At 42.3% G+C, this 15,260-nt stretch overlaps 1 protein-coding gene across 2 annotated transcripts in view; it reads left to right on the top strand.

Moving 5' to 3' along the window:
* The window catches only part of cfap58 (cilia and flagella associated protein 58), a 29,298-nt gene that overhangs the window by 10,400 nt on the left and 3,638 nt on the right, over nt 1-15,260 (top strand). The window contains exons 6-18 of one of the 2 annotated variants that reach the window (XM_085174215.1): nt 540-677; nt 863-1,022; nt 1,607-1,689; nt 7,886-8,077; nt 8,160-8,321; nt 8,496-8,642; nt 10,858-10,998; nt 11,069-11,292; nt 11,634-11,742; nt 11,836-11,940; nt 12,134-12,253; nt 12,464-12,588; nt 12,686-12,785. In XM_085174215.1, coding sequence (XP_085030341.1) covers nt 540-677; nt 863-1,022; nt 1,607-1,689; nt 7,886-8,077; nt 8,160-8,321; nt 8,496-8,642; nt 10,858-10,998; nt 11,069-11,292; nt 11,634-11,742; nt 11,836-11,940; nt 12,134-12,253; nt 12,464-12,588; nt 12,686-12,785 — 1,806 coding nt within the window. Of the gene's footprint in view, nt 1-539; nt 678-862; nt 1,023-1,606; nt 1,690-7,885; nt 8,078-8,159; nt 8,322-8,495; nt 8,643-10,857; nt 10,999-11,068; nt 11,293-11,633; nt 11,743-11,835; nt 11,941-12,133; nt 12,254-12,463; nt 12,589-12,685 lie in introns of both variants that reach the window. The other variant, XM_085174216.1, reaches the window with a different exon arrangement.

The raw sequence follows: 15,260 nt of genomic DNA, 5'->3' as shown, positions 1-15,260 counted from the left end.
TCCTCATCATTGAAAGAGTGTCCACTGGCCTGTAGGTGTAAATAAACTGCGGCGTCCTGGCCTGACGAGGTAGCTCTTCCGTGTTGTGCCATCCGCTTCACCAGAAATTGTTTGGTTTCCCCGATGTATAAATCCTGGCAATCCTCCTGGCACTTAACAGCGTACACTATGTTACTCTGTTTGTGTCGGGGGACCCGATCCCTGGGGTGGACTAATTTTTGGCACACCTTGTTTTGGGATTTAAAAACTACAGAGAAAAATGTGTCTCAACTGTTCCGATACGCCTGACACATACAGGATCACTACAGGTTTTTTCTTAGGCAGCAGTTGTCCTTCTCTCCTGGATCAGCTGGAGCTTTCTTTAGCTGCCTTCCTAGATTTGACAAATGTCCAGCTGGGATAACCACATTTACTCAGGGCCTCTTTCTAGTATTTTAGGGTCCTTACCTGAAGGTCAGGGTGTTGTGAATTGGCAATATGTGAATAAAATTGAATTGATTTGAAAGAAAGAATACATATTTGTTCTCTAACTGCAACAGATTTTGAATGAAAAGTCAACCAAGGAGTTGGAGCAGATGCAGACGAAGAACACCAAGCTGCAGCACGAGTGTGAGCAGCTGTCATCAACCAAAGAACACCTCTCCCTGCAAAATCAACAGAATATAAATGAGCTTAAGGTACACTGTTGTCCACTAATGTACACTTAAACAGTCACAACATGGTACTGTTCAGAGAGTTCATTAAGACATATCAGAATGTAGTCAGCGTCAGTGTCCTGCATGTACAATGACATATGCTGTCCATATGCCTCTTCCATCACTGTGTGCAATGTTTCAAACACCCTGCTGCCCCCACTGGTCAGATGAGAGAGGAGGAGGTGAGTCAGTTGCGTCAGGAAGTTGCCAAACAAACAAAGACGAGAGAAGCCATCCAGAAGAAGTTCCACCTGATAGAGGATCAGAAAGCTGATGTGGATGTGCAACGGGAGACCCTGAAAGCACAGATCGCTGGTCTGGAGAAAGGTAAAGGAGCTTACCTTATGACTCATGAAACACACAAGCACATGACCGTCTCACATCTGCAACTTTGAAGTAGAAATTTTACAGGCGTATACTGAATAATATATAATTTTGAGGCAGTGACAGTAATCACTATGATAAAAAAAAAACAAAACTGTAAGCTAGAATGTAAGTGGCTTTTTGGTATTACGAATACAATCCTGCAATGAAAAATCCTCTGAAGGATTTTGGAGAACGTGTTTCTTTTGTGGCCACGGATACATATTGTATTGGTGGCTGACAAGATTGTTAGAAATGCACAAATGCACACAAACACCTGATCAGAACAGAGCAGAGGGATGCAGCACTAAGTGTTAGTTTGATCTACTTCATTAAGTTTAAGTTGTGTCATTTTCATAAATGAGTGAGACACCACAAAGCCTTCTAAATTGCAGTGTAATTTTTCAGTGCAATTTCTAGGCCTGAGAAATGACTTCAGATGACACAGCGCCACACTCGTGGAAGAAAAATGGTCAATTTTGAAATGTTCAACACAACTGACCAGCAGCAGACATCATTTAGTAATCACCACCCTTCTTCCTCTACAGATCTTGAATCTTCTCAGAAGCAAGTAGAAGCTGACAAGAAAGCCATAGAGGAGCTGATCCGAGAGAGAGACATCTTAAATAAGGTATCCGTTATAGCTTATAGTGCTGTGACACACGATCAACCAAGCTGGGACATTTTATAGGATGTGCTCATTTTGAATCTGATTACAACGCAACCTTTTTAACCCTCAGACGTCATAATTATAATACTGTATAATCATTCATGCACTTCGGGAGAGCAGCATAAACCATTGCTAGCAAATGCTCCTTTGCAATATCAAACAAATACCTGAACCCCAAATATGTATTGAGATGATTTACTATATAACAGAACATGTTTGCTTTTGTGCTTTTTACTATGGTTCACGTTCATTTACAGTGAGATGTGTCCAGTACATAAGCATGGGTATTTTGTTGGCTTTAATCTATTTTTGTGGTCTAAGGCTTATATGTATGAAAACTTCAAGTCCACTTAATTGCACTGTTAGGATTAAAACTACGATGATATAGTTTGAGTTCTGCACTTTTGACACAAATTTAAAGCTGCTGGGTCACCTCACCTGTTCTTTTATGAGCATGTTACGCCCCACTTAAAAGCAAAGTGTTGGGGGGGGGCGGGGGTAACAAAGTGAAAAAGAAATGAAACTTCCGCAAGGTAGATGTCAGTAAAATACGATTCATTACACAACACTACTTAAGCAAGTATGAACACAGGGAAGCTCTGTTCGTCAGGGTCTTCAAGGCCAAAACAACAAACAAAACACCCCCTTTCTAACTAAAAACAAACTGATCATTAGCTGCGCTCCCTGACTGGCCACAAAACAGGAGAAAATGATTGAAACAAAAATGGCAGAGAACCCCTACCTGCTTCCACTGTGGTTCAGTTACCTTAGTAAAGGCACACCCTTACTCACAAGATTAAAAAAACAAAAAACAAAACACACCAAGGTTACACCAAAGTTGTAAATTCACACACACGCAGCTGCAGCTTGCTGCCCAAACCACTGCAGCTCACAGCTTGGGCAAAAAGGGGGAAGAAGACAAGGTGTGGTGGTTTGAGATGGCAGTCTGTATGCCCTGGCTGACGAGCTGTAACACACCTCAGCTGCAGCTCATGAGGCAGACCTGGAACACAGGAGAGGGAGAAAAGGCTCTCTCTCACATAGGGAGAGCCACTAGAGGTCAGCGACCGTAACACCCCCCCATATAAAATATTACATAAAATAAAACAGACATACTTTTAACACATACCACCGAGTTCATTAGGGAGTTTAACACTGCGTCCTGGACAGTGCATCAGCTACCACATTGTCCATACCTCTCTTATGTCTGATGTCCATGTTGTACTCTTGAGCAAGCAACGCCCACCTCATCAATCTCTGGTTGTGATTGAAGGGTTCCTTTGGACTGCACAAACGAGTCAAAGGAGCCGCTACTGTCGAAAAATTCCAGCAGAAACATCTGTAGTAGAGTAGCCCACTAGACCCAAGAAGTGCCTGAGCTCCCGTGTTGTGGTGGACACAAGGTAGCTCAGGACAGCTTCCACCTTTGCATTTACGGGGCACACCTGGCAGTGTCCCAGTTGCTTGCTGAGGTATGTCACTACTGCCTTGGAAAATTCACATTTTGCCAGGTTCAGGGTTAGGGAAGCCTGGGCTAAATGACCAAAAACATTCCTCAGTGTGCTAATGTTCTCAGTCCAGCACAACGAATATATCACGATATCATCCAAATACATGTTACAGTTTTTAATGCCTGCTAACACAGAGTTTATAAGCCGTTTGAAAGTGGCTGGTGCAATTCGCATACCAAATGCCATTACTGTGTACTGCAGGAAATGGTCTGGAGTAACAAAAGCTGAAATATTAGAGGCTCTACTAGTTAAAGGAACCTGCCAGGACCCTTTTAAGAAATCAAATTTTGTTATGTAGGTAGGTAGGCTCTGTAAGTGTTTGGGAACTGATTTCAACTGCTCAGCTGGTTGGTGTGTCCTTATGTTATCAATGTGCAAAAGGTCTGGACTGAAGTCCTGTTTAACACCCCGAGTTTTTCACTTCTCTTGTTCATGGCTTTGGACATTTGGCCCCAGGTTTTTTAACTTGTGCACCTTCTGTTCTATTTGCACTTTTACACACTAATTCCGTCTGCTTCTACTGACTTTCATTCCTCTTCTCTCCAGAGCATACCTCCATCTCTCTACCATCTACTGCCAGATCATGACGTCGTCTGCAAACATCATAGTGCACAAAACATTTCTGCCTGACCTCATCTGTCAACCTGTTCATTAACACTATATAAGACTACCTTCTTATATAAAATAAGAAGGTGGTCAGAGCTTTAGCTCCGTGAAGTTACTACAGCTCAGCATACCACCGTTGTGCTTAAATATTGGTTCGTTTCTCAGGCATTTTCTCACTCACTAAAATTGTGGTAAACAATCTGGTTAAACATTAGACTGCCCTCTCTCCTAGATATCCTCATATATCCAAAGATACAACCCATTATAAGCCTTATACACCTAGTCTTCCAGAATTACTCCAGAATTCCTCTTTCTCCTCTAAATAAGGATACACACTGACAACATTGAACATCGCCCCTTCGCTTTCCAGCTTCACATCGCCCTCTCTGACAGTCTCTTTACCTCCACCATGGTCACCCTTCAAGATTACCCCTACTCCATTTTGTTTCCTATCTACATCATGGTAGGACAGTTGCATCCACACACAATACCCTATATCAGGTTATTGTGTGAGGATGCAACTCGAGTCCTCGAGAGCTCCTGCCCTGCAGCTTTTTGATCCCTAGCATCCCTATTCCAACACAGCTGAATCAAATGGTTGAATGAACTCTTCAGCATGTCTTCCAGTTTGGCAAAGGTCTGGAAACAAGCCATTAATTTGATTCAGGTATGTTGGAACAAGAATGCATCTAAAAGCTGCAGGACAGTAGCACTCAAAGACTGAAGTTGGAGATCCCTGCCTTAAATCAGCCTTTGTTCTCTCTCCCTTTATCAGTCATAATCTTTATATTTAAAATCCCACTCTCTTTTTTTTTTTTTTTTTTTTTTTTTCTTTTCTTTTTTTTTTTCCCCTCGCCTGTCCCATTTGGTTCTTTAGCCATCAGAATTGTTGTCTGAAGACCAACAAGGATACCCAATGGATTTATTTTGCCAAATGGATCATCATGGCATTGCCGTATTGGTCCATTTGATCGACCTTTGTTTTTATTATTTATTTTATTTTCAGTTGTTACAGACGGGACAGACATGAGTGAGGGATAGGAAAGGGAGAAAGAAAGAGGAAGGAAAAGAAAAACAGAAGGGGAGAGGGACAGTGAGAAAGGGGGGAAGAAAAAATATCTCCGGGATCACCTGTTGAGAGAAAAAGAATAGAAAACAAGCAAAAAAAAAAAACAAAACAATGCAACATACTATACACAACACCATCGCATTAATCTAGCTAAGTGTAAACAGCAGTAAATACTAAATATTGAATGTTGTTGTGCAGCACGCAGGACAGACAGCGCACAATGTGCTTTGAAGTAGCAGCCAAGAAAGGTGTGATTTAAGTCTACGAACAGTGAACACCCATGTGCACACCTGTGTGGATCGGCGCGCTTGTATTCAAATGGTTTCCCCATGTAATGGTCTGCTAGAGGATGTAGAGAGCCATAGCCCCGTCCCCCAGGGCATGAAGCAGGCATGGAGGAGATCCAGGCCCCAGACATCCAGAGGCCCCAGAGTGCAAGAGCCCAAGGAGGACCACCGGAGGGGCATCCGTGCCACCTTCATGGGAAGGGCTGAGGATCCCCAGACGAGGGGTCACCCAGTAGCCACCGGGCAGGAGCCAGAGGGGGCTGCACTGGCGTGCCTGCCGGCTCCGCCGGCAGCCAGCTGTGCCAGAGTGAACCGAGCCGCAGGCACAGAGGCCGGAGGCCCGAGGGCCCCCCGCGCCCCGGAAGAGGCCTGACCGAGCAGCAGGCGCCAGGCCCCGCCAAGTAGCCACCGGGAGTGAGCCGGTACATACCCGAGCGCCCAGCCCCGGACACCAAGAACCAACAATGCACCGACCCCTGAGGGCATCAGTCACCGGCAGGGAGTGTGGTGAGGGGAGATAGGCCTCCACACTTTGGAGGGCCTTGGAGTTCCCAGAGAGGTGGAGTCTAAGACCCGACCTGACATATAGACACAGACAAACAGGCACACACAGACACAGACATGCATTCCCACCCTCATGCACACATATACAAACACTCAGCACTCACCCAACGTAGGAATAAACGTAAATGGACATGTACACACAATCACACTCCCCAAACATACTCTATACCCCGGGTCCAGGTATCCTCACCCCCAGAGATGGAAACGGCACCCAGACCCAAGAGATGTTACCCTTCCCTCCGGGGTGGAGGCAAGCAGACCGCCCCAGGCTCCGCAGCAGCAGGGAGGCCAATCGGACAGCCAGCATCTCTTCCCAGCCCCCCCGCCCCGATGGCTAGCAGAGAACGGGGGTGTGTTAAGACCCCATACCTCCCTCCTCCCGCTCAAGTGTAGTGTTGCTGCGTGTTGCTCTAAAGTGTATTTAAAACAAGGGAGAGCATGGTGCTGCTGCCAGAGAGCAGCAGGTGTTAGCACGGCCCCTCCCGAGAACCCTCAATGTCTACATGGATTTAAAATTGAGAGGTGGGCACCGGCGCCAGAGGCAGGTTTGAATACACAGACCGTCTACTGGACGCCGTTAACGTACCCACCCTCAAGGCCCTATATATATATATATATGTGTGTGTGTTATGAGAGTGTAAGTAATGTGGATGTCTAAGTTGTGAGATAAAATTGAGGCACAGGTGGCCAGAAGAGGACAGAGGGGGGGGGGATGTCTCCCCTGCACCCTGGTGACACACCTGCACCCCAAAGCCCTACCTGTGTGGGTGGGTGTGGTGGAGCGGGAAGAGGGAGGCAGCCGGGGATGGGGAGGAAAAGAAGGGAGGGGAGGGTGTCCCTCCCTAGGGCCAGCTCCCCCGCTGACCCCAATATGCACCCCCGTCCTCCGGTATCCACCAAGGCAAGGGAGCCCAGGCCCATCCAGACCGGGGCCTACGGCAGCAACACCGCCAAGCCCCACAGGACCCGGGGCAGCCCACTCTACCCCACCGCAGAGGAAACTGTACCCACCCCAACATTCAATCATCTCCCAGACTACACAAGACACAGACACCCAGGTTAAGTTTATTCTCCACCTCTCCTATGTCTCTCCCCCACCTGCAGAGTGGACTCCTGCAAAGATGGAACAACCTCCCTGCCAGTTCAAGAGCCCCCCGGTTAGGCCGATGCACAAGAGGCCCCCTGCGCCAAAATCCCACTCTCACCTCAACACTCCTGACTTCCCTTCTCTCTCGTTGCCTCCTAACACACCTTGTCCCCCTCCTCCCGCATTGTCTTCAGCCAAGAGTAGCACAGTTTCCATCGGCACTGCCCAACAGCACCCGAGGCGCTTTATTGTTAACCTGGGCCCTGAGTGCTCCAGTGTGGAAATCTCATTCCTGATGACACACATATATATTTGTGTTTTTACACCAGATGCCCTTTCTGACACAACCCTCCCCATTAATCCAGGCTGAATTCAGGCTACCCTGAATTGTGGTGCTCCTGTGGCTGGATCAGAATCATGAAGGGCTTTCATGGATGTATTTTCTTTCTCTACCAAGAAGAAAGCTTTAAGCTGGATGATCGCTGTTGAGGATGTGGCATCTGAGTGTTCAGATCACAGGCCAGTTTTAAAAGATTTTGTGCTCTGGGAGCTTAGCAGTGGTTCTGGATGTTGTTTATATCTCTCTTTTCTATGGATGGAGGAGTTTTACCATGTGTTTTTTAATCTGGTGACAGATAATATTGATAATATTGATATTATTTTTCATGCATACATTCATACACAAAATCATTTTGTTTGTAATACCAGAAGAGATTCAGTACTGGTTTCCACATTGTTGACTGTGTACACAGAGGCTGACATCAAACTCAAGAACATATGTTTAAAAAAATAGTTAAACTTCTCAGTTTTTAATTCAGAATTTTTGTTATTTATTTTTTGTTGTGATAAATGTGTGATTATGATTAACTGATATAGATGAGGTCTACAGGGTACTTGCTTCAATCACTCTTCATATTCAGTAACCAGTGGTTTCTGTATAACAGTACTAAATGAGTGTGTCTTCTTTTTGGTCCTCAGCAGCTGGAGCCTATGTTAATGCTTACTGTTTTTATGCTTGTATTCCCATGAGCAGAACTTAATCAAAGCTGTGCAGTCAACTGAGAAGCAGCAAAACCTTGTCAAGCTCCTTGAGCAGGACAAGAAAACGTTGGAGCACGAGATCAACGGCTACCGCCAGGAGGCCCAGAAGCAGCGCAAAATCATCCAGCAGCTGGAGAAAGAGCGTGACCGCTACATCAACGAGACCAGCAACCTCATACAGAAGGCAGGTCATGCAGGAGGAGCTAGTCTCCTGGATTAGCTTGTTTGTTTGTTTTTTATAAATGGGACTTTTTCTCTTTCCACAGGTACAACAAAAAATGAATGATGTAGAAGTTAGAGAGACAGAGATATTTGACTGGAAGAAGAAGGTCACTGAGGCTGCGTGCAAGCTCAAACAGCACGAGAACTTGCTGGAGACTGTCGTGTCTGAAAGGAACCTCTACAGCAAAAACCTCATTGAAACTCAGGTAATAGCAAAGTGATGATGTGAATCACTGCTGGTGTCATCACTCGGCAGAGCTTAATCACACCAGGGAAAGGTTGAACACACCATATTTACAGATGTTTATGTTGTAATTCCTCCTTCCTTTTCTCTTCTTCCCCTTTCTGTGTGGTCATTGTGTTCTATCTTTCTCCCTTAGGAAGAGATTGCAGAGATGAAGAGGAAGATGAAGACCATGAACAACCAGGTCACCCGACTCAGAGATGAGATCAGTGTGAAAGAGCTGGCCCTTGCCAAGGATCAACAGGAGCACAAACGCTTAGAGAAAGAAAACGAGACCCTCAAGGTACAGAAAGGCTCCACAGCGGTTCATGATGGGGTGTGGGTCTGACCTCGTCCTTATTTATCTGCTGATTTGCCTTTTTAGTAACTTGACTCTTGTGAAAATATATATTCATTTGAATCCCACCATTGCCATTCTGGATGGTTTTGCCTGTATTGCACTGTTTTCTAAAATGGATTTAATTGATTTAAATTCTTCTTTATAAATGCTTTTATTAAATATTACAAAATGCCTTCTGCAAAATGTAACTAAAACTTTCACCAGTAGAGGGCAGTGTTTCACAAGAAAATGCTTATTACTTCAGTTGGTTAACACAGTCACTTCCAAGCTAGAAGATCCTGGGTTTACACCAACTGTCTGGAGTTTCTCCCTGTGACTGTTGGGTGGTGCTTCCATGTTTATGGGAGCGTGAATGGTTGATATTCTCTCTGTTGTTTTTACTGTTTCTTTTTTGGGGGGAGGTTTGAAAATGGCTGTTTTCCACGTGCTTCAGCTGCTGTTTGTTGCACTACTCTTGACATTTTGAGCTTCCTCTCATGTTGCATTTAGGGTACAGTGGCGATGCAGTGGAATAATTCCCTCCGTGTCTTTTGTTTATCATCCATGACATCAGTGGAAATCGTAATTGGGTGAATAAAAGATGTGAGGGAGAGTTCATAAGAAGCCATGAATCTGTCTGCACTTATACTAGACCGCTAATGTAAATAATGATGTTTGCTGTGAGACAGTGCAGAGTAGAGCAGAGTGACAACAGAGACAAAATACCACTTCAATACTGGGGTTGGCATTTTTAAAAAAATGTAGCCAACCAATCACAGTGGGGAAAGTTTATTAAGAAATGGTCCCCGCTCCTCTGTCCACTTTTTTGCCTTCTCACAAACAGTTTCTACTTTAACTCTTGCAATGTTAGGGATCACAGCATCTCTGAAGTTCATTTAATAAATCATAATCCTAAACATTGGCAATATTAAAACTAGAGATGGCACGATACCACTTTTTTATGTCCGATACCGATACCGATATCATAAATTTGGATATCTGCCGATACCAATATGAATCCGATATAGTGTGTTTTTTAATCAATAAAACAGTTTTTTTTAAATATCTTGCTGCCTTTTGTATAAGTTCATACTCAAGCTTAAAAAACCCACTAAAGCTATTCTGTTATACCTGTATGTAAAAAATACACTGAACCCAAAATATTTCATAGTTCAGCAATACTGATCAATCTAATGAACTTAAACCTGCTCCATCCTCCCTATTCTGGTATAAGTAAGCAACCTAACTAATAGGGTTCTAAAAGGGAACCACCCTCCACCTCATGATGCTTAATTGACGTAATCAACTTTAATTTGATGCAGTGTGAAAAAAAATGCACAGAAATCAATTATTTTTCAAGAATAATTAAATAGATTCAACATCTTTCTTCAACAGAACTGCAGACTGCACAGATGGTACCTTCCCAAAGGAAAAAGTACTATAGCTTACTAGGGTAAATTAGACTTAACAGTTACTATATACAGTAATGGACTTCTATACATTTTACATCAGATTAAAACTTTGGGTGTAAGATTCAGATAAATATTTATTAAAAGCTAGACATTTTAAATGAGAATAAGAAAGAAAAGTATGTCTTTGTGCCCCCTTTTCCCTGTTCATGCCCTATCGGCCCCCCTGGCTAAACTTTGCTAGATCCGCCCCTGCACAGTTACCAGCCGTCAGCTACGTAGAAAAAGATCCTGGTGTAGAAAGTAATGTTCAATAAATTCTAACAATAGCTTAAGCTTAAACGTGCTGCTGTTGTCTCTAATTAAAACACATATTGCTAAATTGAGAGATTTTATATCTGATATAGTGATATAGCCTTTTTATTAGAGTCAGTTGGCATCACTTCTAATCACTTGTGTTGACATTTCAGGCTGAACAGTATTTCCTGAAACTCCTGTCTTGTTCACCTATTTTTTTGATTGCCTTTAATTTTATAATGATCCACTACACAGCACTAGAGAATAAATTTCATTACAGGAGATGGCTTTCACCCACAGGTATTAAACCACTGGAGTGATTTGAATTACTCCAGTGAGTAACTGACAGATTTCAATATATACATGTAAATGGGGGGGATCGCAATTATGAATTGGTGGTATATAGATAAAATTGTCTTGAACTGAATTAAATCCATGTTTGCTCCTATCTAAATTTCCTGCATTTCCTACAGGCAGAACTGCAGCTGATCAAGCAACAGCTGGAAGAAACAAAGCAGTGTGTAGACAGCCAGAAAACAGAGCAGCAAAAACTGCAGAAGATAATATCGGATGCTGATGCTGAGCAGACCCAACAGAAGAAACAACTGGAACAGGTAAGGAAGGAGAAACATAGACGGGTAGAGAGAGACAGAGAAAAAGATTCTGATTATGTGTTCTGTCAAGGTGATCAGAGAGCGGGACAGCCTGGGCAAGCAGCTGCTGCATAGCAATGACGAGCGTACACTGTTGTATGAGAAGATCAGAATCCAGCAGTCAATCCTGAGCAAGGGGGACTTTCACTACAAGCAGAGGATTGAAGACATCCGCCTGCTCAAGCTGGAGATTAAGAGGCTCAGACGCAAGAAAAGCATCCTTGACAAGACTTTGCCCAACACAGAGGAGCTGAGGTAAAGGGAGGCATTTGTGGCCAATAGTGAAGAAGGAGAAGGAAGGCAAGATACAAGCATTGAGCACAAAAAGGAAAAGGAATGAAGGGACCCGCAGAGAGCAGTATTTAGAGTAAAAGAGCCAAAAGGAGTGAGATGGAAAGATTGTTAGGTAGGAATCGCTGCTGTCAAACAGTAAATTATTTCACATAGATCCTTTAAAAAATTCCAGTATTTCTTGTGATATTTTCACAATGGATTCTTTTTTAAACTCTTAATTAATAGAGTGAAGTTGTTGTTTTTGCCTCCAGTTTGACGGAATTTAAATGGAGATTATGTTAATATGTAATCCTGTATTTTAGGCAAGAGCTGTTTCATCTGCAGAGGCAGCTGCTCAGAGAGAGAGCAAGGAACAGCGTGCTCGAGGAGCAACTGAAGCCGATAAATATTCACAGATGGAGGCGACTAGAGGTGAATTTATCCTTGTGTTAGGGTTAGGGTTAGCTCGAAACTTTCATAGCACTAGCTTTTCTTTTTCACATGTTCTAAATGACTGACTTGCAGGGGAGTGACCCTGGTAAATACGAGCTCATCCGTAAGATTCAGTCCTTACAAAAGCGCCTGATCGCCAAAACCCAAGACCTTGAGGAACGTGAGCTCTTGTTGCAGGTGAACACCTGAATACTTGTTTTAAACTAACTGATCTAACTAATGCTCTTTGCTTTGTACCTGCACAAGCCTCTTTGGATCATTAGTCTTTTCAAGTTTACTCATAAAAATAAGTGTGACTCACAGATGCATGGTCTTCTTTTAAGCCATGTACTTTACCCATAACTTCCTTTCTTTTAATTTTACCATGAAGGAAAAGGAGAAGCTGTATGTGGAGCTAAAGCACATTCTGGCCCGGCAGCCAGGTCCTGAGGCAGCCGAGCAGCTCCAGCAGTGTCAGTGGACCATCCGAGACAGAACCAAAAAGCTCAAGGTCTTGTGCAGAAAATTCCAGATTTGTATCATTTGTTTGCGTTTACTTTTTGATATAAATAATGACTTCAATAAAATAATATATATTGTTTTAAAGTAAAAAAAATTGGCACCAACATAAAAGACTGTATTTTTTAATATTTATTTTAGACAGATGGCACTGGTTTCTCACATCTCTGACAAAAAGATGTTTGTTTATCTAATTTTTCAGGCACTGATAGCAGAGTTGAGGATGCTTGACTCGAAGATGAATGAGTATAAAAGTGAGAATCAAAGACTGGCCACGGAGCTAGCAAACGTTACGAAGAAGTACCTAAGTGAGAAAAAGCTCCAAAGGTGAGGCTGATCTTTGTTCTAATTAAAAGCTCCAGTATATAACGCACTGAGAAAACGTTCAGCTGCTCATCCTTTCGTTCACTGTGTGTCTCCTCAGTGAGCAGAGGACAAAGATCAAGGTGGAGCACCCGGAGCTTTTGCCTCAGCTGAGCAGCAAACCCCATTTTACAGGAGGAGGTTTCAGAGTTGATAACCCTGTAAGAAGATAATTTAAAACCTCATATATTTTTAAAACATTCAAAATGAATAGTTCACAAATCATGACATGACCTCGCACCTGTCCATGACCTCAGTAGCACAAGGTTGACCATTTGTTGCTTTCAGTTTTATGTTCTAATATTCCAGCAAAACCTGTACTGAGGTCTTTAAGAGCTTGGCTCTGCAGTACACCAGCATGAATTTATTTATATTGTGCTTTGTTTAATAAGAATGATTATGCAAATCTTAAAAGAGCAATATAGGTATAAAAGGATATTTGTACGCAGATTAGAAATAGCAGTATGGTTCTGATGGGCAATGTTCCCTCTAAGCTGCGCCCGTGCACTGCTGTCACGGTCTCTGCGCACAGAAAATCTGCGTTGTGCACAAAAAAAAAATCTAACCTGAATTGAAATGAAAATTAAAACTTTAACAATTCTGTTTTGCAGTGTTAGTCAGTGAGTGACTGGCTGCTCCCATGTGGGATTAGAACTATGCCACCTTATCCCAATGATGCGATTCACATTCATATATATGCAGCTAATCAACGTCGTTGACAGGCTATGACAGCGTCCTTATGTGCCGACACCGGTGTTTTAGCTAGCAAAGCGGCTGATGTGGAGTGAATCCACGTTAATGACAACGTGTACAACCATTGGAGATGTGAGCAGGACAGACGGAACAATTGACGGAAAAAGTGTGGACTTTATACCAGTTTTTAAATTGTGTTGATCGGCCACGTAAAACCAGAGTTATGGTAAAAATATCTGCAATGTTTGGTTTTCTAAATACTATCGTTGTTTATATTTATTGCGCGAAGAAACGGTAAAAACTGCGTTTTATAAGGAAAACGCTTAAAAGCACTCTCCGCCTGTGAGCAAAACCAAAACCAAAAAACCCCATCCTTTCCTATTGGTCGAAAAATGTACCATGTCGACCAATCAAAGAATGATACGGCAACATGGCATGTAGTTGTTTAGAAAAGGGGGAAGTTTTAGGAGTGAGCGGTGTTTTGAGATGTGAGAGATTTGCGATGTTTAGCACAAATCTTGTGTAGTTAGTGTGTCGTGTAGTCAACAGTTTTGTTGTGTGTGTCAGAACAATGAGGCGACTGCTGAATGTTACAGGTGTTACAGCAGTGATACATCTCCTGTTGTCAGGCCTGCAGGTATCAGGCTGTTGTTCTCCTTTATCTCATAGTGGACAGAAAATATTTTCTGTTTTATTTTCTGGAGTGGCACAAATAATTTGTGTGGCATCAGATTTGATGCAGAACAGCTGATTGTTCTGTAAATAGTTTGAAATGTTTATTTAAAAAAACGCCTTGGCTGCATTTTTAGGTAAACAGCTGCAAAAAACTTTGTTGTTTGCATAACTCAGTTACTTTTTTGAAGAAGTAACTATATAATTAATTAATTATATACTGTATTTTGCAGACAGAGAGTTACAGACTCTCTCCCAGACCACAGACTCATACTCATAATACAAGTCAGAGCTTTATACAAAAAAATAAATAAAAAAGAAAGTTGTGTTTTTAAAATTGGAGTTCAAGTTATTTTTTACTTCCAATAGTGTTAACATACTACACAGGTCATGAACAAGATTTTTTACATTTTCATTGTAAGTGGACTAAAGCAGTTAATTAAAAGTAGTCTAACATAAATGTAAATGCTGTAATTTGATTATTTTAATAAACATGTAACTTGGATGGATTCGATGCTGGCGTGACCACAGTGCACACGTCTAATGTCGCTCACAGTGGTCCAAGTGTCCGCTCAGGGAGTTTGTGTGTTTGCTCAGACACATGAAAAATTAGAGGGAACATTGCTGAAACGACTTTAGGGTTTATTTATGAAGCACACTATACCTCCCAATAATATCTGATGGATATAATGATCCAATATAACAAATTGTACATGATTGTATGAATGGAAAAGAATAAAGAATCCTGTGTGTTCAGTTTTCACAGCCACAGCATCAGCACAGCTCCATCTGGGCTTCACTGCTTCTCCATTTGACCATTAAACTATACATCAACCACCACAGATTGTTCAGGCAGTAAAACATTCAGTTTCTTCATTTTTAAAATGAGAGAATAATGTGAACATTACTCATGTGTTTTGCAGTGTTCTGATGTGTGTGCTATCTAATAGAGTTCATGATTGTTAAATGTTCTGCTTTTCTGAGTCTTGATCTTCCTGGGCTCTGCCATATATCTATGTTAACCAGATGTTGACTCATCTGTCTGTAAAGGAACTTGCATACATATAAAATGTTTTAATATAAATGTTTTCTTTCGTTCAAACCTCCGTCTTTCACACATTCACTCAGCAGTAGTTTTTGTTTCTAGTTTGCATTAGTTTATTGCCATCTAAAGCATTTTAATAAGACTTTACACTCTGTTTAACAATAGAAGCATTAAAAAATTTGTCAAATGTAGAGTTCAGAATATTGTACTGGAAGCCTATTTTCAT

This window comes from Neolamprologus multifasciatus, chromosome 10, assembly GCF_963576455.1.
Source record: "Neolamprologus multifasciatus chromosome 10, fNeoMul1.2, whole genome shotgun sequence".
Taxonomy (NCBI): Eukaryota; Metazoa; Chordata; class Actinopteri; order Cichliformes; family Cichlidae; genus Neolamprologus; species Neolamprologus multifasciatus.
Note: the sequence above shows the minus strand (reverse complement) of the source record. Positions and strands in the feature narration are given on the sequence as shown.